Source organism: Gallus gallus, chromosome 1, assembly GCF_016699485.2.
Source record: "Gallus gallus isolate bGalGal1 chromosome 1, bGalGal1.mat.broiler.GRCg7b, whole genome shotgun sequence".
NCBI classification, from domain to species: domain Eukaryota; kingdom Metazoa; phylum Chordata; class Aves; order Galliformes; family Phasianidae; genus Gallus; species Gallus gallus.
The window spans coordinates 27,460,503-27,485,481 of record NC_052532.1 but is presented as its reverse complement, the minus strand read 5'-3'; the positions used below and the strand labels follow the sequence as shown (position 1 = coordinate 27,485,481).

The following is a 24,979-nucleotide window of genomic DNA, read 5'->3' as shown; positions in this document are numbered from 1 at the left end:
ATATATAAAAAATCTTGTTCTGGATATGCAACATTTACAACACGTATCTGCTTTCACATAGAGATTCCAGTTTCTATTTATTATACTTTAAACTGAAATGTGTCTTATTTAGCAGGAAATCAATTCTTGCCCTTGATTCTATCAAAGCACAAGTTGTCTGCCTAAAAAGCAATACATCAATTGTAAATTTATGGCTCAATATGGATACCAGCCCACAGCTAAAAATTTGCAGATCTATATAACGAAGCACATTAAAGAGTTCTCCTGGGTAACGTATAACCAGAAGTAACTCTCATAATTCAGCACACACTATGAGAAGAGCTATTACAACCACGTCTGTTCACCTTTTTTGGTCCAATCCATTTTCAAAAGAAGCTGTGCATATTGTCAACATAATGAATGAAATCACAAGACTCCTCATAAATTTTAAAAGGCCTAAGGGGTTTCTTCACCTTCATGTGAAATCTGAGTACTGTATGCTTAAACTGAAGTGTTGTGCTGCATTTTTTTTTTAAATAAAATTATACATTTTGATGAATGTGCTCTTTTATTGGCTACATCAGCATTCTGTAGAATGCCCCAAAGTGAAAACATTCAGTAATATTATAGTTGCATTTTCTTAGATCAGTCCTCCTTTACTGTATAATACCTTAAAACTGCACTGTTGTTTTTTTATATAGTAGCTCTTCCCATATATCTTCCATCATGCCTTAGAGATTCGGAATTTATTTTAGTATGAAGAACACTATAAAAATAAAGTATTTTTTTAATGTACCATGAAATTCCTTAAGGAAGGGTTTTTGTGACCATTCTAAAAAAATAATCTCTGAATTCCAGTAACAGAGAAAGAACATCACGTCATTGTAAATACAGGATAAGAATACTGCATGTCATCTGTTCTGTCAACTATAGTAACACAGAATATATTTTATTCTTGGTAAAGCAAATGTACCCTAGAATAATCCTTTTATAGAAGGAAGCTCTGCTGGGCTATTTTTATAACTGAACTAGAAAGCAGCCAAGCGAGTATGTCAGTGTTGGTCAGTTCGATATATTTAGTAAAACAAAATCTTTATTCCTTTTATATAGCAGTATTCATTATTGTGATGACATTCACTCAACAGTAAAAGGATTGAAAATATATCAGGCTGTGTAGTTTTTAAGGCCAAACCAGTAACTGTAAAAAAAAACAACAGAATGCACTGTATGATAAACAGTACAAAACCAGATTTACTTAAGTGTAAAGACTACCATTCTCTTCAATACACATTGTTCCTTTGCCTAAATCATTACAGTTTCCACTAACTTTAACATACAGCAGCAAAATTTCTGCCAAGTAGTTTTAGGTTGAATGCAACTTAACCACCTTACAGCCATGTACCATATTTAATAGAATACAAGCCTTATGAAACTCTATAAGGCAACTCCATGAACCTCCATAAATTCACATCAATAATTCCATGAAGGTTCTTCCAAGTTTCTTGCCATGACTGGCCTTCAATTTATAATTCCTTATGCTCATTTCACAGCCTATACAGCACTCACCAACTGCATTCTCTATTTAAACATGTAAAAGCTTTCTTAGAAGTCTCAGAGAGCAGTTTTGCTTGTCATTTTCAGTAAAGTTTACCAAAGGAATAACAAAAAATACAGGAAGGAAGAAATTAAAAGGCATTATCTCCTTTGATAGATTCACTGTTAGTTGATTAGCCTGAGAACTTCATTCACTTCTAAAATTGATCAATAAACCACATTAAATGCACATATCAATAAAGAAACTAAGGGTCCAAAGTTCCCATTATAGTCAATATCATTAGTGGAGCCTGAACGTTAACATGGCATAGTCAGCAGGATCCCCTCAGCATTGGAAGGTCCAGAGGCTATCCCTAAGCTGTACACCACAAAGGACGTAAGCTGGGAAAGGTACAAAAGATACCAATACTCGATCCAGTAGGTGCAGGTGGGGAGCATGAGGAAGCAACCTCTCAGCTATATGTCAAGAAGGCTGTAAAACAGGAGAAGTACAAGCAGTGGCAAGTCACAACTGCCCAGAAGATACTAGTGTTTGACTACACCCCTGTTACTGAGAAGCTGAAATAGTATAATGCATGCCCTTCCCCACAGGGGATGACTTGGGATCAGAACAACTGACACAATCTCAATGCTGTAGCAGACAGAATTACAACACCTGAGAAAGAACAAAAATTGTGGCCAGGGAAAAGAAAAGCCATAGTGTATGCTGTGCTGAGAGCAGCACTGGTGACAGCTCAGGAGAGGCAGCTGATTAAACAAACCAGTGATGAAATGGTTAAATCCTTGCAGGAACAACTGAAAACCCTGCAGAGCCAATTAACTGCAGAATGTAATACCACTCAGAGACTTCATGTGGTGCTGTCAGGTGTACTAGACTGGGAAAAAACTTTGTGGTCTCAATTAGAAGAAAACGAACAAGGAACAGACTTTGACTTAGTCTCAGAAAGTGAGCCAGGATTTTCGAGTCCAGCTCAATCAACTGATAAACAGAGGCAGGATTGAGGACCCCTACATCTTATTAAGGAGTTAGACAGGGAAATCAAAGAGAATCCATGACCCAGGAAGAAACAGTTCAGGAATTGTTAAACTACGACAGAACTGGAATCATGGCAAGCAACGTTAAATCTAAGCTTGCCATTAGGATTTGATGGACGACCTGCCTATAGAATCATTAAAAAGCCTAGCTATGTGTGATGAAATAAACAGAAATAGCCCCCTAGCAATAACCCCTCAGGAAAATAGAAAGGTGGAGCTCCAACCCTATGGCTAGTTCCAAAATTTTAAACCATCTATGTCAGTCCAGTAATGACCAAACTGCTCTACCTGTTTGCATGACAGGAAACTCAGATGATGCTGAAGCCCAGAACTATCATATTCTGAGTTACAGTGTCCTTAAGGACTATTGGTGTTTGTAATAACTGCATTACTGTATTTTTATTTTAAAGGTTTTGTGTAAATCCAGATAGTAACAACATGAACTTCTGCAATTTATGGTGCAGGCTTATTATCTTTAAGTCTATAATGCTGGCACTTATGTCATTCTACCTTTCACAAAACTACATTAAGAAATTTAGACATTTATGCTACAGCCCTAGAGTTGCATGACATGGGAACCATATCTGAATATTTGACTTTAGAAACTTAGACTTCTCAATGAACAAACATCTCACAAGTGGAAATATGTCCTAGTTTTGTTAATTGTACTGATCCGAAGGTGAATATGAAGAACAGACAATTGGTGTGTAATGATACAATGGTTATAAGCTATGCCAAGGCACATTTAATCCTGCCTTTGAGGTACTGTTTTGTGGAACCACTGCTTACACTATTCTACAAATTCAGCAAATTCTACAGGTAGCTCCCATACAATTGGTAAAATTATTATTCAATTATGATCTGAATACCCTCCATTACCTAACTACAAGGAAAAGGTTTCCAGAACATATTCTAGATGATTCTTGTAATACTTATGTCAATTTATTTTCTGATGGGTAGGCATCAGGATTAATGCTAAGTTTGATAAGGGTCCCAAGATTGGTGGTACATCATAGAATGGCCTGGGTTGGAAGGGACCTCAGGGGTTATCAAGTTCTAACCATCCTGCCACAGGCAGGGCTGCTAACCGCTAGATCAAGTACTAGATCAGATTGCTCAGAGTCCCATCCAACCTAGCCTTAAATACTTCAAAGAATGGGGCATCCACAACCTCTGCAGGTAGCCTGCTACAGCCATCATCACTCTCTCAGTAAAAAACTTCACTGTGACATCTAACCTGACATAACTATAGGCAGCTGAAAGATGTGTCATACGATTTGGCAATAAGGATTTAATTGGATCTCAAAAGTGATTGCATCACTTAATAAGGATATGAAGGAAGTGTGACAAAGTGACAAATTTTACAAAATTGATTGATAATAGATTATTTGCTATTGTGACATAATCACAGATGTCAAGATTTTGCAGTGATGCATTGTTTTAATGCAACCAATGAATCAGTTGCCATCAAAGATTATCTTAATTACATTCAGGACATTATTCAACATACAAATCTTACATACTTTTGGACTTTCACACAAAGGAGAAATGGAAAATGTAATCATTACTGTGTTACTTCTATTTTATATTGTTATTTTATGTGTAAAGGCTGTGCTTGTTTGTTCACTTTCTTATTTTTTGGGCATTATGTACTAATCAGCATAACTGAAGATGAATTATGAGATGTTTGAGCCGTAGTGTGGAGGACTGTGCTAAGATGAGAAATCATGGAAAAGACCAATCAATTGTTTCAAGCTATGCAATTTTCGGACTTATCTCTTGGATCCTGGACTGACTGCCCGTTAATTTCTTTCAGATTCATGGGGTGGGGGAAAATACAAATGTAAATACTAAAACTATAATCTTAGGTTATTTTTCTGTCTGTAATGATTAACATAATATTGTCATAAGTTATACAAGTTCCAAAATATTTTCTCTTTTATTCCCCCTCCTCATCCTTTCTCTTCATTTACTCTGTCTGCTATATTCAGATCACCATGGTCTGTGGAGTGTTTGAGCCATGGGGTAGGTTACAGCAGACCAAGGAAAAACATTTTATCTGTGGTATGCTGAGAATTGTCTCAAGCATTTACAGGATAAGATCATCTCCATGACAACAGGCGAAATGGCAAAGATGTAGTCAGATGAGGGAGCCCTATGGAGGGCCTTCCTCTGTCCAAAACTCCAATTTGCTGCAGACATTTTGACTACAAACCTGTTTATGGTGAACACTGTTGACGACATAATATCCAACTGCTAACATGTCTCCTGAAGTAGAACTAAGTTTCCATCATACAAATATAGAATCATAGAATAGCTTGGGTTGGAAGAGACCTCAAGGATCAAGTTTCAATCCTCATGCCACAGGCAGGGTTGTGAACTCCTGCATCAAGTACTAGATCAGATTGCCCATGGCCCCTTAAACACCTCCAGGGATGGGGCATTCGCAACCTTCTTTGGGCAGCCTGTGCCAGCACCTTGTCATTCTCTCAGAAAAAAACCTCTCCCTGATATCTAAACGAAATCTCTTTTTGTTTAAAACCATTCCTCCTTGTCCTGTCACTATCTCCCTTATAAAACGTTGATTTCCCCTCCTGTTTATAAACTCCCTTTAAATACTGGAAGACCACATTGAGGCCTCCCCGCAGCTTTCTCTTTTCCAGGCTAAGCAAGCCCAGCTCCTTCAGCCTATCTTCATAGGAACAATGCTCCAGATGATCCCTCTGATCATCTTTGTGGCCTGTCTCTGGGCCTTCTCCAAATGCTCCACATCTTTCTTGTGCTGAGGGCCCCAGACTTGGATGCAAGATGGAGCCTCACTGAGGGCAGAGTAGAGGGGGACAATCAGCTCTCTTGCCCTGCTGGCCATTCCTCTTCTGATGGAACCCAGGATACCAATGGCTTTCTGGGCTGCAAGTACACTGTTAAGTTTCGCATCAGCCAGGACCCCTCAGTCCTTCTCAGCAGGGCTAAACTCAAGGAGGTCTTATCCCAGTTTGTATATACATCTGGGATTACCTCAAACCAAGTGCAAAACTGTTTAACATCATTAGGATTAAACAGGCCCACCTTTTGAGTTTATCAAGGCCCCTCTGAATGGCATACCTTCCTTCCGCTGTACCAATTGTACCACTCAGCCTGGTGTCATCAGCAAATTTTCTGAGGGTGCACTCATTACCATCATCTACATCGTTGATATAGATGTTAAAGAGTATCTGTCTCAAGGCAGACCCCAGAGGGACACTGCTTATTATTGGCCTCCACCCTAACATAGAGCCATTGACCACGACCCCCTGGCAGTGACTTTCCAACCCATTCCTTATCCATCACATAGTCCACCCTTCAAATCATCAGACAGCAAGTGTTAATGTAGAACACTAGTATTCAAGGATGGAGCCTAGGCTTATTCAGTGGCCAAATACCTGTGAAAAAGTGCAAGAGGTGAAAAAGTGCAACACTAAGTACTTAGTTAAATATATACACATATAAATTAAAATATTTATTTCAATTCATCATCTCTGTGAGAATTTCAGCATTCTCCTTTAAACCCATGTCATAAAACACTGCTTGAAAATCCTCTTAGATCAATGTGCTGAGAATCTAATTAAATCAAGTTACTGAACTGTATCAATAAACAGTGGTTTTAATTCTGTCAACTTAGTATCGCTAATGCCATCCATAAATTTGTCATGTTTACAAAGAAAGCATGAAAAAGTCACAGTTTAGCTACATAATAAGTTATGCTCTCTTGTGTGACTTTAATGGGTTCTGCTAGGATAACAGTAGCCAGCCAATTTAAAATTTTCAGGCTTCATTTTGTCAGCATCTGTGATCGAAGGGGTCATTCATTAAATAATGGCCTTTTTCCTTCTGTGTGATTTAACAGCTAGTAAGGAAGGAAGGTATAAAAAGAAAATATTGATGAAAATACAAGTAAAATAAGGAAGACGCCCATATTATTAAATAGCTGCATGTGTAATTCACAGGATGAAAATTTCACTGCAACTCCTCTTGGTGTACTCAGCTACTATTACAATTTCTAAAGGAGGCTCCAAGATGCGTAAAGAACAAAAGGTGTTATCTTGAAACTGAAGATATAATGTGAGAAACATTATTTCCAGAATAAGCAAATTCTGCATAAAAAATAAGTTAAAACATTTGGTGAAACAAGATAAATTAATTTCAATACCATGCATCTAGGTTAGGAACAGTAGAGGAAAATCCAGATAGAACTATGCTTTTGTTCTAAATTAAAAACCATGACATTTATTTGGCCCATTCTTCAAAACAAAACTTCTAAAGATTATTAATAAAAACTCATTTTTGGAAATGCTTATTTTTCTCTATTGACTACAGAGAAATTCTAGTGAGTAGGCTTGATTTACGATATCTAACTATTAAAACAATAGAGATGATTGAATGCAGAACTCCTGCCCTTGAGGCAACAAATAAATCTATGTGGAGTTTTTTGAGTAACGAGGCTCCTGTCCAAAAGCAGTATCCTTAGGCATGACAAAATATAAATAAGAATAAAATAATAGTCTAGAGGTTTCATCCTTAAGGCTTCATTAGATTTTTTTAAATGAAAAGTTAGAAAAAAAAGTCAAAGTATGCTATGAATAGAAGAGGAATTTGCTTGTGAGCCAAACTAACAGATGAACTAGTCTGCTGCAAGTACAGAAGTATCAATGTAACCTGTTTATTTAAGGAAGTCTGCATAGAGAAAATAAAGTGTAACAAATATATATATATATATACACATATACAATGAAGATGTCTCACTTCCTTCTCTAGTACCTATATTCAGTAGAAATTCTCCACCAAAATTCAGCTGTGATCAACAAAAACAGGAGAATCTCACAAGGAATAAATGATGTAATTTCATTCTCCATCACTGGCCTGTTCTCATTCTTCTTGTTTAACATCTCGTGCTTCTGTATTTTTTTTATTAGGACAGGTTGAAAGTGGTGTGATTGGTATGCCAAGATTTACCCACCTACGTGGAGTGGGGGTTGAAAACTGTCCAGTAGCACACTGTGTGTGGCTAGGTTGGGACCTTAGATATAGATGCAATTTGATTATACAATGAACTACAGAGAAACCTAAATATATGCTTCAATAGCACTCTTCTATATAATCTGATAATCACATTGCCCAGAGAAGTAGTTGAGTCAGAGTCACCATCCCTGGAGGTACTTTAAATATATGTACATGAGTTGCTTAGGGACATGGTTTAGTAGTTGACTTTGTATTCCTAGGTTGATGTTTGGACTTGAAGATCACAGAGGTCTTTTCCAAACTAAATGATTCTATGAATCGATAAATCCCCTTCAGCTTATTAGTATCCCCCTGAATACAAAGATGGTCAGAAAATAACTTTAGAGAGATACCTCATTTGTCTGTAAATACCTGTCGGAATTAATTTTCTTTTAAATGGGACCTAAGTTGAAAAATCCTTCACGTATATTTCTTGCCCATTACTAAGAAAGTGAATAATTCCTGTATCTTACTAGAAGTTTGTCATTCCATGTGGAGGACCTTTAGGTGCTACATGCATCTTCAATGCAATACAAAAACAGAGATATTGTTTTCAAATTAAACAGTATGTCTAGTGTCTAAACATTTTATAAACAATATAGACAAATATATCTATAAACTAACAGATTTAGTGGGTGTAAATACCATTTTATGTTTTGATTTTTCTTCATAAATTGTAAAACAAATCAATTTAACATTTCCCCTTTTCCTATAAGTCTTCTGATTTTCTGAACTGCTTTAAAATATATAGTAGATTTGGACCCTAAGGATAAAAAAGTTGAGAGTAATCTTCTAGGCAGTAAATTGGAAGAGCAAGAAGAGGATTACAGTCTCTCTTCTCCCCAGCACCATGAACCTCACGTGCTCTAAGGAATTATGACAACAGGGACTCCAAATCCTTTCACAATCTGAATTCTCAGCAGCGCCAAATATCACTTCTACTCCAAGTCATGCGGGGAAAGGGGAAAATGACTGACTTTCATACATAACATACACAAACTTTTGCAGAAGACAAGTGATGTGTTGCAGTTAACCTACCACTGAATGGTCATTGTTCTAAAATATGATCTTTGTGTGTCCATAATGAATGTTTCCCAAATGGACTGTACAATCTGAAATTAGACTAAAGCTACTACAAGTACATAACAAGCAATATTTCATTAGTATGCAAGCCTCTTATGTGCCAGAAAGTATATGGTCTATGTATATATATATTTATTCATTTATTAAGAAAACATCATTAATTTATGCGCGTGAATAATTTTGCTTTTACAGTTCACAAATTCCTAGCATGGCTGAATTACTTCCAAAGTTAAAGGTCACTGAGTATCAGCCATTCATACTACTCCACATTTGTTCATCTTTGGCATTAGGATTAAACTTCCACAGCAATTTACAAAATCATCATATTCTCAGAAAGTATGTGGGAGACATATCAGAAGTATACAACATAGGAATCATAAAACTGTTGTTGTGTACAAGGTTCTTGTTTAGAAAATATATATTTCTAATCAGGCAACTTTAAAAATTGTACAGCTTTTAATACAGCTTTTATCATCATGTAGATAAATTTCATGACAAAAACAGTATTGACCTGTTTTATTTGTTCCTTTATCAACTGCAAGTATGAGACAAAGAGAAAAATGGTAGTATCTCTACAAAGTCCCTTCCAATATCAGTGACATTAGTATTAACATATAAAGCAAGAGTATAACTGGTAGATTAGATACCAAATTGATTATTTATAGCCTGAAGTAATGCTTTGTGCTAATAAGACTAAATGTTCTGTACATTTTGTCTGAACACCAGGGGCTGAACATTTCCTGGCCCTGTCAGTAACATCTACCGAATATACTTGTTGGTGCAATATAATACATCCTGAGATTTAGCAAACTATACATCAGAGTGGGAACCCAGAGAAGCCACAGAGTACTGCTAATATAGGCGTTAGCAGAAATTTCTAGAACAATAGCCCAGGAGGGCTTTTACAAATCAGGACATGAAGAGTCCCTTCAAATTTAAATTTCCCTTGGCAGTTAACTGCTGCTGCATTAGCAAATCCTATGAACTGAAAAACTCTGCTGAGTTGCCTTGCATATAGTTATAACATCACAGAAATCCCAAATACAACCACCTTCACAACATCTAAGCGCTTTCAAATACATCAGTTCATTCAAAACGGTATGGAGAGAGATACTAGGTTATATCTGATCAATAAACACAGGTAAAAGCTGATTAAAAATACATAAAAACAAACACACAAAAAAATCTTTAAAGTATTATAAAGGGGGAGGGGGGTGGGGGAAGGAAACTGTATTTGGAATTAGCTGAAACAAGGGCAGGCTTCAGAAAAGTAGGCCACAACAGCTACTAAAATGAGAGCAGACCACAGTCCTCCAGTATTAAGACAACACAGCACCAATCTTCACATTGTCTAATGCTTACATAAACCTCAACTCACTTCATGCATGCACAAATCTCCTGCATGCGTGCTGCAGTCTCTGCAATGGGATTAGAAAATGAGAGCTGAGCAGAGGATAAAAATTAGAAGGCCAGCTCATCAGAATTCTCACAAAGATGGCACCTGAGACAATGCCTCAAAAAGGAGGCATGAAATGGGAAATAAAGAGGAGTAAGCATTCTGTACGAAAGTGGTCAGCTGTTTTGATTATCAAAATTAAATAGTATCTAGACAGTTTAAGAGATTAAGATATGCATTTTCACTGCTAAATGTGCTTAAACATTCAGAGGTCCTTCATGTTCCTAATCATGTTTAACTTAACATATTTTCATGGATTTCTCCCAATAAAGACTCCTCCTAACATCATAACTTCTCATCACTGTCATTTTTAAACCAATCTGAATGAGATGCTCTCCTTCTTGGTTAAGATACAGTACCGCAGTCCTTTGGATGCACAAGAAATACTCTCTGAAAATAAGTAAGCGCGTTTCCTGCAGTAAGGGGCACAAATGCTAAGACTTATTTAAAAAAACTAACTAATGCTCAATATTACAGTACAGTTATCAGAGGAAAACATAAATATCTCACAAGGTCCCAACAGACCCATGAAAGTTTATTGTTCCTGCAAATTTCTGGCTTACCAAGGTATTTTAAATATGTTAAAATAAACATACGCCATCAACATGTCCCTCTTCAAGGTATGCATGCTGTTCTTTTGAAGTGGTGGCCATATTGACCAAGAACCATCTATGTTCTTCACAAATCTTAACGAGAAATCACAGCTTACAGTAAAAAATAAAAATAAAAAGTACTTACAATGAAGACAGCAACTCACACTCAATGGATACTACTCTTGTACTATAGAAAGCTGAAACCATCTCACCTTCAGCTGTTTAGAACAATGAAAGCAAGAGCCTGCCTCATTAATTCACCTAAACTATTATTTGATTAAGGATACAGAATATAATTTGTAATTAAGGATTCCCTTTTAATATTAAACAGGTAAGTCTTTGAACTCGGGGAAACAGCAAACTATGTAATATACATCTGCTGTAGAAAAAGAGTATCCTATAGGACTGAGGAACACACTGTGCATGATGATGCATTTCAATATTTCAACAGTACCTCTTTACTAAGGTCAAACTCAGTATCAGTTTAAAAATAGATTGTTCTGAGGGCAGAGGGGATCTTACGCAGACACAAACACCATAGCAGGCCTTCTGGGTGTAGAAGATGCTATTATCTTTTGCTTGCTTGACAGTATACTTCCCTTCATATGGCAAGACCACGCTACTCTCATTATAGTTGCCCTAGTTCTTGAAACATCAAAGTTATTGCTCTAAGAATGCCACTAATTTGTCCCTTAAAGCAAATATATAAAACAATATGTAACGTAAGAAATTTGCCCAACAGATATCTCTTTTATTTCCTTAGGATATACACTGTTCATTATTGAAACCGTAAACTGCATTATATCATTGTATGGGAACTGCTGAATCACAGCCTGAACCTCTGATTGACCACCTGAGGGAGCACTGAGTCAGCTGCAGGGGCACAGGTGAACACAATTTCACCTGAGTGACCAGAAGCCTGACTCCACCCCTCCTGGACCCCATTTAAGGGCTGATTCCCAAGGAGGAAGGATCTCTATCTGGAGATCACTCCTCTTGGAGCCCTTCTGTGAGCCCAGGACATGGGTAAGCTCTTTATTTCATTACTCCTTTGTAAGACGATAATCTCTCTGGTCCAATACCTGTTTGCCATACAGTCATGTATTTTGAATTTAACTACATTCTTAAGCTTTTACTTCTACCTCTTGTCTTAATCCATATGAAGGGAAAAGAGGGGAAATATTGGTAGTAGGTGGATGGTTTGACGAAGTCATCTTGGAGGCCTTTCCCAACCTTGGTGATTCTGTGACTTTGTTATACCAAGCTGTGGGGTGCAGTAACCATGCTGTAGGGAAGGGAAAGCATCCAGAGGGATCTGGACAGATCTGAGATGGGCCAAGCAAAAAAACATGGAAGTACAAAAAGGCCAAGCAGAAATTCCTGCACGTGTGCTGTGGGAAGCCCAGACACAAATACAGGCTTGGCAACAAGCGGATAGAGTCTTCAGAGTGGAGAAGAGCTTGAGTTTACAGGTGGATGAAAAGCTTGACACAAGCCAGTAGTGTGAGCTTCAGTCCAGGAAGCTAACAATATCTGCAGCAATAGAAACATGACTAACAGGGTGAGGGAGGTGATTCTCCCCCTTTACTCCACTCTCATGAGATCCCACCTGAAGTACTGCATTCAGCTTTGGGGCCCTTGGCACAAGAAGGATATAGGGAGAGGGGGCTGAGCGCATCTCCTACAAAGAAAGGCTGAGGGAGCTGGAATTCTTCAGCATGGAGAAGAGAAGGTTCTGGGAAACCATACAGGGGCCTTAACAGTATTTAAATGGGGCCTACAGGAATAATGGGGAGGGACTCTTTATCAAGGACCATAGTGGTAAGACAAGCAGTAATCATTTTAAACTAAAAAAGGGCAGGTTTATATATGTAGTTATATATTACTACTATATATTAATAATATATGCTATAGATATTCTTTACTCACAGGTTGATGAAACACTGGAACAGACTGCCCAGAAAAGCTGGAGATGATGCCCCATCCCTGGAGGTATTCCAGGTCAGTGTGGATGGGGCTTTGGACGGCCTGATCTAGTGGAAGGAGGTTTGGAACCAGATGATCTTTAAGGTTCCTTCCAACCCAAACCGTTCTATGATAAAACTCAAAAGAATCACTATGTCTTGTGCTATAAAACATGCAAAAGTGCATGACTATACTGACCTAGTTCTGTAATAGTAAGATTCTGTTTGAATCAAGAAAGGCAGAAGCAAATGGCAGAAAGTACACTTTTGGCTAAATTCAATGCACACTTTGCAAAATTGGACCATAAACTAAATTAAGTTGGAAGATAAAACTCAAATCAACTCTATTTTTAAATTATTATTTTATGGGTTTGAACACATTCCTCAGTTCTTAAAAGCAGTTTGTCATCTGTGCCCTCAACAATTTTCTTTTTCTAATTCACTTAAGCGGGCAAAAAAAAAAAAAAAAACATCAAAAAAACTATTTATATCTTAAATTTATCCTATATAGTTAACAGGCTGCAGGTTATATTTAACCAGATATTTTTTTAAATCTCAACTTTGCCTCAGTGTCAAAGTAAAACAAAAACATTTTCAAGTATTGTGGAAATTTTCAATCACGAGGAACAATTCTGTTGAGAAACTGATTCTTTTTTCATTATACATAAACTTCTCATTTATTAAGCCAAAGAAAATAGAGATTCAATAGTCAATTATGTGTATTTTATGCATGGAACATGGTCTTCTGAACTACATCCTGCTTTAGAATTAAAGCAATTAAGCTTTCTATATAGGCTAATGGTTTATTTACATCCAGTAACTTAAACAGTCTAGTGTCTCCAGCTTCCAAATACATTCTTTAAAATTATGCTTAATAATCAAAGTTTCTTCTAAAGAAGTTACAAAGAAAAAGTTTTCAAAGAATACTTACATGAATTTATAAGCACTCAAGTCCTACTGGAGCCATTTCAGTAACTTAAATAAAATGTTACCATCTACCTTACAGAGGTGATACCTGAGCAACTGTTTTGTCGGATAAGATAAAGAAACTCTGAATAACATAAAAATTCACTTCTTCATATTGCCAAGCTGCAAACTGTACACAAATTGCTATACTTCAGTCAATGTTTTTCCCCACTTAATCTATATTATGGATAAGGGAAAAAAAAGGAGTTCTCATAGAGTGCATTCTTACATTTCATAAAAGCCATAAAAGAAGATAGCTACAGTACTAGGGAGAATATAAGCTGAATGACTAAAGAGTAGCAGACTATCTATTCTGCTATATATTGGCAGAGGAGGCAAGTCAAGTTCAAATCCATTTAAGTTCTATTTATGAGAGAAATGAAAATATTCTTGCAGATTTTCCCTGCTTTGAGTCATCAAATTACAGCCATGATGCTAAATTTTTCAGGTAACCCCTCTCTTTGCAACTGAACTGCTTTCATTTTTCTATCATATTAAACTGGTTGTCTTCTTTTTAGGCGGCTTTTATCTTTTAATCCTGACATATTTCTCCCCTATTCACAGTCAAAATGTTGACCCTGTCTTATGAATGAATCCAGTCAGACTTAACTGAAAATTTACCAAGTGAGCAAACAATTACTTGTGTACTTTTCCAGGCTCCTCTTCTCACTTGGGAACTGCTCTCCAAACACATTTGCAGAGGAGTTTCTTTTACTATAGAACATTAAACATGACCCAGTGTTCAACTGTCTTCTGTGCAGACTGCTACCCACCACACTGATTGTTTTATTACAAGCATCTGCCTGCATCTGCTCACTGTTTCTGCTTTGTAGGATTTACAGCCTAGTCACAAAACCTGTATGCAATCTTAACATTCCCTGTACATTCAGCTATTGACACAAAAGGCTTCTAAGTCAAGCCTGGGTCTTTTAGATTGTACTGTCTGACTAATATCACTGCCACATCTAGAAAACAGGGTTTTTAGATGTCACAATTCTCTATTATGAAATAAATAAAAATGACCATAAAGAATAATCTGGTAGCTAATAGCTAACATTGACTTGTAACTTTTGAAGACTATAGGAATTGTCTCATATCTTGAAAGTTCAATTTCTGAAATTCCACTTGAGGCAGAGAAGCAGAATAATTCAGGTTCAAAGCACCCTCTGGGATAAATCCACTACAACCATCTGGCCCAAACAGACTCAACTTCAAAGGTAGCTTAGAATGCTCAGGTTTTGGCTGGTCAAGTTTTTATTATCTTCAATGATGAAGATTTCAAAGTCTTTCTGGCTAATGACTTACTTGTTATGACTGTGCTTTTTATGGTCTTAGATCTTGTCAGAATTTTCCTTACGAAAACTGTGATCACTACCTCTCATCCCTTTCCTGTGCAGTTTTGAGAAGAGGTTGACTCCATTTCACTGCAACTAATAGATACACAGCTGACAACTCCAATAAGGTCCATTCTCTACAGAACAAATACATATGTATGTATTTAAAGTGAAATTTTGTTCAGCTTTCCAGGAGCAGCTGATTGCACATAAAAGACTAATGTTGCATTCATGAATGCAGCCTAACATAATTTCCCTAGAAAATACAGTGATGATAAGGTTAATTATCATCTTAAACCTGATAATTTGGCATTCCCTTGTTTTTGCCTTTGCTAACAGGCTGAAAAAACAGAAAACAAGGCCAAGACTCAGCTTATTACATGTAAAAATATTCATGTCCACAATATACTCAGCACAGGTTAAGACCTATGGTTTTTCTTCCAGCTTCACCAATTACACTGGAAATAAATATTTTTGATGTGTAAGCAGAATCTACTGTGTCAGCATATGTACAGATTCCTAGAAGTAGCATTCTGCAGTTAATATTTATGGTTGCTCATAACACAACTGAATAAAGTGGCTTAGGGGAAGATATTAGTAAAAGATATGAAGTCAGCTGTGGCAGTATTTAAACTATAATTTGTCCAAGAACAAATATTATGAAATATCTTGTGTAATAAGTATCAGTACAGTACTTTCCCGATTGTACACAACAGAAAAGCTGCATAGCAGCATGAAAGGCTGAAATGCATTTAGAATATTTGTACACTCAAAAACTAATAGAAACAAATACACTTGTTTAATAGCCTATATACAGGACTTCAGTCCCTCTATTTTCTCAAGGAAAAAAAAAAGGAGAAGAAGAAGTGTCGATGGTTTACGGGCTGGTCCGGCCCAGTTCTGTGACTAGTGGGGCGGAAGGATTTTTTTTTTGCAAAATCCATGCCTCCAGAAAAGGGAAACGGGATCCCCCACAAGAAAGAACAAAAAAAACAACAGCAACGATCTGAGGAGAACCAAACTAATTTACTGAATATAGTATTGGAATGCATGATAACACACTATAATACAATATAATTCAATATAATTGTTAATAAAATCAAATATAACTGAGAGAAGGATTGTCCGAGAGCTAAAGGCCTTAAACTAATACTGAACCCTTGCGTAGAGTCGGGAGCAGCAGTGAGACGATCCAAAAGCGAGCACAACAAGACAAGAAAGAAACTCAGGTCAGGTGACCTACAGGCCTTATATCTGTTCCCCTGAGCAGGAATGATAACAGTACTTGAACAGTCTGGAATACTGATAACCAAAAATCACAAAACCATGACAAGAAGCTTACTTGTTTAAGAAAAATTACTGCACTCTATCTTTCAAACATTGCTAAATCACATTAATATCCTATATATACATGACTTTGTTAAAACTTTTCTCCTACCACAGGTAACAACTTAGCAATGGAGTATGCAAGGCCCTATGCTAAAGAATTGGGTATCTTTGAAAAACGATGGTTTCATACAGAAAAGGAAGGAAAAGCAGACTTTCAGAGTTGTTCTACAAAATGATTTTTCCATTTCTCCCTGAGAATAGAACTTATTTATAATAGAAGTTGATACTGCAGTATCAGTATGACCTAAAATATGTATTACATTTGAATCATTCCAGATTCAAGTGAAGCAATATGAAAGTTAAGATCTTAATCCAACCAGAAAGTTCTCTTAAACTGAATCTAGTGTTTCATCAATTCAGCACTCAGCATTTCATAGTTCAGTGGAACCTAAGTTTAAGTACTTTGATACATATCTCCTTTAGCAACCACAGATTACTTCCCCACAAGTTCTTGACTTTCAAGAAAAGGAAACTACTTCCAGTAAACTGCTCGTTTATTTACAGTTTAATAGACCTCTGAATTTTTAAGCTATCAACTCAGCATACCGAGAAAACATCTGAAAATATGGTCCATCAATACATATCATAATCAACAATACACTTATTATTTTGCGCGAGGATAATGATACAGATATCTATGACTTTTTTTTTTACCAGACATTTTATCCTAACCATTAGTATTCAGTCTGAATTTACTTAAGGAGGTCCCTAAATGAACAACCTATACAGATTGAGCACTGGAATGCTCAGCTAGTTGCTGAAATAATCGTATTTCCTAGTACTTTCAGCAATGAATGAGAGCATATAGAATATTTCAATGACTTGTACAACCTTTCCAGCTATAGTTACCCACAAGCACTGTCAGTCATAAGTAACCAGACATTATTTCTCAGCTGTTGGAAATGCACTGAGAAAAAAAATACATAAAATATTTCCCTCTCAAAGTTGTCAAATTTTCTTTAGGTTAAAGAAAATTTTAAAAAGCTTAGGAAAAATATACTGTTTCCTTTCTGTACACACAACACAAAAGGCATATCATCAGATTCTGCTGAAACTATAGCAAGTTCCTAGCTTCTAAATTATAAATATTTCAAAAGGTAAAAGTGACATTTTTGTAAGCCATGGCAGCTTTCAAGCTTCTTTAGCTCAACATGACCTTAGCGGGGCAGTCAGCCATCGCACTGTAAGTCAGACAGTCAGAGGATCAGAGAGTTTTCCAACCAATAAAATAATGGCTGTAATTTCAGTAATATTTCAAGCAGCTGTCCACTTAATCCCAATATCTCCAAAATACCATTGACTGTTCATGCCCAAGAACAGTTGGAAATCTATTCTATACTGTTTCCTTTTCCATTCAATACAGGCAGGTAAAAGTGACTTCATTTGTTAGAATGGTGAGTAGTTGTTTTTATTCCCTTTTCACATCCTCATATGCCTGAATGCTAAAAAGCAAAGTAAAAACAAATGAATCAATCAAATGAATGAATAAATAAATGAACTTGAGTTTGAGTTTGCAAATTACAATTAACAGTCCTCCTTCAGCAGAACATATGTCCTCCTTATCTATTAATTAGCTGCTAACACTTTATATGATCATCATGCAATTTAAAGATCACAACAGAAACAGTTTTCCTCCCACCTTTCTTGCTTTCCAAAGAATTTTATATATATATATATGTGTGTGTGTGTGTGTGTCGATGAAACTTCAAGCGTACCTTGTTTTTACTGCTCACATCCCACTCTGGTTGAGGATTATGTAACTGCAGATCTCAATAATTCTGGTGTGAATAGATATGAGCCAAGAAGCAAAATACTTGAAGTAAGGAGTGAAGACTTGTTGGTGATCCCTTGCATAACATCTTTAATGCTCATGCTACTGAGGTCATTTCCCTCCATTTCACAAGAATATACCTTAGTGAAAGTTTACGTTACTTGTCTCAGCAGTAAGTTCAAGCAAACATCACAGTCTGTAAATCTGGTTCTAATTTTTATTTTTATTTTTTTTTTTTGGTCAAGTTCCTCAGGGCTGCAGTTGAAATGAAAAGCAAAGACCATAAGCAGAAAATAATAATAATAATAATAATAATAATAATAATAAACCTGCAAAAAGCACAAAAAAAGTGATTTACATTTTTCCAGCTCAGGCCTTATCACAGCAATATAATGAATCGTAGACCCCAAGCTAGAAGGGACCTACAAGGATAATCAAGTCCAATGCGTGGCTCCACAGGTGAGCACCGAAAATTCAAACCTGTGCATGAGAGCATCGCAGTGCTGTCCAAATGCTTGTAGAACTCCAGCAGGCCTGAAGCCATAACCACTTCCCTGGACAGCCCATTCCAGTGAATAAAGAACTGACGAAACAATCTCACTAACAGGCATTAAGATTAAACTATTTTCTAACTGATAGGAATTAACATTTTAAGCAGAATTTCTGACAACCACACTTGTTCATAAATTTATTCAAGGTGTGTTAACTAAAATTAAAAAGCTGATCCAGGTAGTGGTCACTGGTTATTAAACCTCAACACTTGCTTTTAGAGGAGATATTACTGATCGTATGGTAAGGATCTAGCCCCACTTGTATCTTGTCAAATACTTGATGTAGACTTGATAATAGTATTTGACATGTGCTGCCAGAATAGAATGACAACTTATTCTTTTCTCATTAGCATTTTGCCACATACTGTTTTCTGCATGAATAAGATTATGTGCAATTGATACACTGGAAGGAAGGGAAACCATTGAGAGGGACCTGGACAGGCTGGAGAAGTGGGCCCATGAAAACCTAATGAGGTTCAATAAGATCGAGTGCAGGGTGCAGGGTGTTGCACTTGGATCAGGGCAATCCCAGGTACTTATACAAACTGGGGGAAGATCTCCTTGAGAGCAGCCCTGTGAAGAAGGACTTCCTGGGGATCCTGAAGAAGGGGGTCCTGGTGGACGAGAAGCTGGATGAGAAGCTGGACATGAGCCGGCAGTGTGCGCTTGCAGCCCAGAAGGCCAACTGTGTTCTGGGCTGCATTAAAAAAGAGGTGGCCAGCAGGGAGAGGGTGGTGATTGTTCCCCCCACCCCCCCAGCTCTTGTGAGACCCCATCTGGAGTACTGTGTCCAGGCCTGGGGCCTCCAATACAGAAAGGACGTGGAGCTCTTAGAGCAGGTCCCGAGGAGGGCCACTAAGATGATCAGAGGGCTGGAGCACCTATCCTACAAGGACAGGTTGAGGGAACTGGACTTGTTTAGCTTGGAGAAGACTGTGAGGAGACCTCATTGCGGTCTTCCAGAACATGAAGGGAGCTTATAAACAGGAGGGGAAACGCCTGTTCATGAGGGTGAATAGTGATAGGACAAGGGGGAATGGTTTTAAACTGGGACAGGGCAGGCTTAGGTTGAATATCAGGAAGAAGTTTTTCACACAGAGGGTGGTGACACACTGGAACAGGTTGCCCAAGGAGGTTGCGGATGCCCCATCCCTGGAGGCATTCAAGGCCAGGCTGGATGTGGCTCTGGGCAGCCTGGTCTAGTGGCTGGCAACCCTGCACATAGCAGGAGGGTTGAAACTCGATGATCACTGTGGTCGTTTTCAACCCAGGCCATTCTATGATTCTATGATTCTATGATTCTATGATTCTGTGAAATACTTGCTTTAGTCCAATCAGATTAACTCAGTACCCAATGCAGTGGTTTTAGTAAACCTGCAATGTAGGATTCTAATGGATACACTAATCAATATTCAACAAGCAATGGTATTTTTCTTCATTCAACAGCAAGGTACTACCATTGAGCTAACAAAACTGAAGTCAACCAGAATATGAAGTTCTCACTGGCACCACTTATAATACTCAATTCTTCCCTAGCAACTAACACTTATTTCACAAATCAGATCACCTAATTGACTTCCAAATCATTAACTTTTTAGAAAAGAGATCTTTCTTTCTAATTACTATAGTTGTAAAATGGCCCGTAAGAAATGTCTAAGTCATTCCATCCATATCTATTGCCATTTGGTACAAAGAATGCACCCAAACTCCCTACAGCCATGACTCTTACAACCAGGTCTTGTAAACCTATTACTTATATAAATAGACTTTAAATTAAATAACCACAGATGTAACTACAATAACTTATTTTCTCCACAACGGCTCAGTTTCCACAGTACCACAATAACTGCCTACCTAAACCCATCCTAAGCACAGCATGTTATCTACAAATATTAATTTTAAAATTGATTTTACGTTATAAATACAAGATAGAACAAGTCTTCCTTTCATCAACAGTATTAACACATTCATATATTTAGTATGATACGCAGTCTAAGAATAGATTGTAACACAGATAATAACAATAGAACTACATATTTGATTTTTATCAGGAAAAGACAAGAGGTTTTTTTCTTCTAACTGAAGGGATAGAATAGGAAAAGATTTTCAGAGGTCACCGAGGCCCAGCAAGTAAAGTGATTATTTAGCTTCTATGTCAGCACAACCTCTTTTGCAGTGTCCTTCCTGCCAGAAGATAGATGACTTGGTATAGGGACCTAAGTACAAACAAAAATAGAACAGAAATTGGAAGACTTAAGAAGGTCAACCAGAGGTGTTCTTAAAAGATAGTTCAATATTTTAGTCAGAAACAAGCTTTCTTAAAATTAATGCAAGAACCAGTAAATATCCACTTGTGCTTTATCTGTCAGAACTTCATATAAAGGTATTTTATAATTACAGCTACTGATTCAAATTCAAGGCAGTTCCTTCAATACATACATTCTTACTGATCTTTATTTTACTAGGCTGGTCTTATTAATGAAATTACAATTAGCTCGGACTTATAGTATGCATTGATTTTACACCTCTTGAGAACTCCTTTGTTTCTATCAGATGAACAGGTCCACATTCCTTCACAAGGTAGATTCTTTCCATTCAAACAAATCTGAATAAACTTGTGGAACGATCCCATAAAACAATCATGGCAACTACCTTCCCCAGTTTCCATTTCTGAACAGATACCAGTGAGGAATACAGCAGCAGAGACAGCTTCACATGTAGTACTTTGATTCTTCCTCCAGAACATTGATATGCACTGGATTTTTCAAAGTACAAACACACATATAATCTGACACAAAAAAAATACTTAGTAATTATCAAAAGTAAGGGAGTTTACCAAAAAGCCTGCAAGTAATCTTATAGTCGGTGGAAGCACTTACAGAAGCTACTTCATATTCTTCATCCCGATAGGAGATAGGAATTGAGATTCTTTTTTTAAACATTAAAATTTTTTCCACATCAAACTTAGATTTTATATTTAAAACAATTACATTTCTGAGAATTTACAAGAAATTGACAAAATATACATTTATTTCCTTATTATTATTGCTGTGCTTAATAATATGCTTTTTAAATATTATGTTTTTTCTAGTTTTTGTAAATATTATGTCTGTTTCTAGTTAATTGTTATAGTTCAAAACTTCAGAAGCATTTTAAAAGCACTTAAAAACATTTTAGCATTCAGAATGCAGAGAACAAAGTGCACTGGTCCTCAAACTTTTTCAGATTACATTAGCACGGTTATTTTTGTAGCATATAAACACACCTTTTAAATCAGAAATGGAGGGATACTTGGCAATCTACCAAGCAAGCATGTTTCTGCTCTAAGTCATACCTTGTAAAATGTAGAGAAGTATAGTTTCCAAAGGTTAAAATTACTGTCTACAAATAGTTGCAGCTTTGAAATTTCATTATTCAAAATCTAACAGTCCTTTCTATACTGCAATCATTGAACCCACTTCTTTGTTAAGAACCTATTAACCAAATCAAAGCTTTTACTTAAGGGAAAAAAAAAAAAAAAAACCATTTGAAATCTCTGAGTTAACAATGTTGTTAAGCTTACTTAAACTTTACCTTTTCTTTTTTTTTTTTTTTTTAACCTGCAACACTGATTTTGCAGTCCTCTACATGCTTCTTTCCACATTAAGCAGGGAATTTTGGAATAAAAAGAAGATAATTTTACACTCAAGATACAAGTTTTTCAGTAGCGACATGTAAAAAGAATTCCAGAGCTACAAATCCTTGTATGACAGCATCTTTTTTCAACATCTGCCTTCATAAACTGTAGAAATCAAACTATATGTAGGTTAGTTGGCAAAAACATCCATTAATATACAATAGAAGAATACAAACTCCATTAGCACTAGGAACTATAGTTGCAGCACACATGCCCAGGACCTGCTTGAGCAGCCCACACTGTGATGCAGACTGATACAACTACAATGCAGTTGGCACTCATATTTTCAGGAGTAAAATATCTGCAAACCTGTAACTCACTCAGCAATATGTGATGAAGTTCAACATATCTGTTGGGATCTACCTCAGCACAGCTATTACAAAACAAAATGCTTATTTCACCACAAAAGCTATTGAAAGATCAAGGTCTGTCTGGCAAAAAATACGCATTCATTTACCTTTTAAAGATAAGCCCATATGCCATGTGACATTCTTCAATCAAGATTTGAAGACAAGTAAACAAATTGTCAAAACAAAGAAAATAACACACTTTTAACTCTCAGTAACATACTAATGTTAAGCACTGAAGCAAGCGATTGAATTGAAGATGATGATCTTCATTTCCCTCAGTTCCGAATCACTTTAAAATTCTGAATTCAAAATTACAGAACACTGAGGTCTCTTCCTTCCAGTACCAATAAGCATGATTCAAGCTAAAAATATTAACATAAAACAGCTTCTAGAAAGCTGGGATGGGATATAGACATTTCTAAAATATTAAACTGCAAGCACAGATATCATCCTTTTCTACCAACTTGTTCTCTCCATTGGTTTTATCTGACTATAATTTTATACTTTTAAGAACTAATGCCATTCTAACTGTTGCTTCTAAAACCAGCTACATGCACATGCATGCACACAAGGTCATTGCACAGCTATGGTTGTGAAGCACAGTTACAGTTACAGCATGTCAGCTGAGATGCAAGTTTGGGGATGACAATAACACATTTCCATAAAGATGTAGTCATACTTTAACTCCTAAAGTAGGCATAAGGTACTTTGGGACAGAGTGTTCACTTGTAATTCAAGTCAGCAAATAACTGAAATACATACGTTTATCTTGATGAGACAATAGAGGAAATACTTTCAGATTTCCCGTGAGTATCACAACCATAATCACAGACTGACTGATGCTCTTTCCTGGATCATCCAAAGCCACCAAGATTAACTCATCTCTTTGCAAAGGTTTAGCTTTTGGCCATCTACTAACACTGGACTTCACTGAGTTGGGATCTCAATAGCCCGTTTTAAAAGCTGCGATAAAAACAGCACCCACTCAAAATGATACATTATTTCTGACAGTCTGAAGAACAACTTAGGTAGACCTGGTCAAGCTGTCAGCAAGGAATATTCAACCTCAGCTTTTGTCCTGTAAAAGACCATCATACCACATCTTTCAAAGAAAAGACATGATAAAATATAAGCAGTCAAGTAGGTTTACATATCCATCTGCTTATTTCCATCACACCACCACCTTCTCATATGAATTTCTGACAGGAGCAAAAAAAGAAGCATCAGATCACTGTGAAATTGGACTTCCCTCTTCCTGTCTTGCCAAGATCTGCCAAATCCACTATATGAGGATCACTAAGTAAAACTCTTGAGTATTCACAGCGCACCTATTCAGCACGGTGCTACTGAAATCATAAGTAAACAGTCAAAATGAAATGGGTAAAAATATTAATGTTTAATATCTTAGCTTAATATATTTAAAACTTGTTAATAAAAGCCTCATGTAATTCGAACAACTCACACGAGTAAACAACCACATCCAGATACTTCAGTTTCCAAAGTCACAGAATGGCTTGGCTTGAAAGAGACCTGAAAGATCATCTAGTTCCAACTCCCCTGCCATGGGCAGGGCTGCCACCCAACATATCAGGCTGCCCAGATGGCCTTGAACACCTCCACGCACAGGGCATCCACGGCTTCTCTGGGCAACCTGTGCCAGTGCGTCACCACTCTCTGAGGAAAGAATTTCATCCTTATACGTAATCTGAATTTTCCCTCTTTAAGTTTAAAGCTGTTACCCCTTGTCCTGTCATTACACTCTCTGATAAAAGAGTCCTTCTCCATCTTCCTTGTAGTCCCCCTTTTAGGCACTGGAAGAGGTCTTTGCAACACAGTGAAAACCTTTAAATTACAGTAAGTTTTAAAATACATGGCAGGCCAAAGCTGTGTCTAACAAACCTGTATTAAATATTCTAAAAGTTGTTACTGAGATATAAAGTACCATTCAGTTCAGAGGAAAAAAAATTCAATGTATTATTTTTGCATTGTTTAACTTCTTTTGTATTGTTCTTAAAGTGTTTTATGAATTCCACAGTTCAATTATTCAGGATACTTCACAAATTATTAAGAAAAAGTTAAGTACAACACACAAATACAATGCAACTTCTTCCACATGGGTGTACATGAGCTCCACCAACAGTAGGTGAGCCTTTCAAAACATAGAAAAAGGAGAAAGGAAAAAACAACACAGCATCTAAAATAATGCTCATCATGTCTGAACATAGAACAAAATGAAGGCAA

At 36.8% G+C, this 24,979-nt stretch overlaps 1 protein-coding gene across 18 annotated transcripts in view; it reads right to left on the bottom strand.

The window, feature by feature from the left end:
• IMMP2L (inner mitochondrial membrane peptidase subunit 2) overlaps nt 1-24,979 on the bottom strand; it is a 449,807-nt gene that overhangs the window by 404,300 nt on the left and 20,528 nt on the right. For 2 of the 18 annotated variants that reach the window (XM_040693533.2, XM_046937858.1), the window contains exon 4: nt 5,389-20,928. The exons of 15 other annotated variants lie outside the window; for them this stretch is intronic. In XM_040693533.2, coding sequence (XP_040549467.1) covers nt 20,868-20,928 — 61 coding nt within the window. In that variant the 3' untranslated portion in view covers nt 5,389-20,867. Of the gene's footprint in view, nt 1-5,388; nt 20,929-24,979 lie in introns of those variants that run through there. One more of the 18 variants, XM_040693456.2, reaches the window with a different exon arrangement.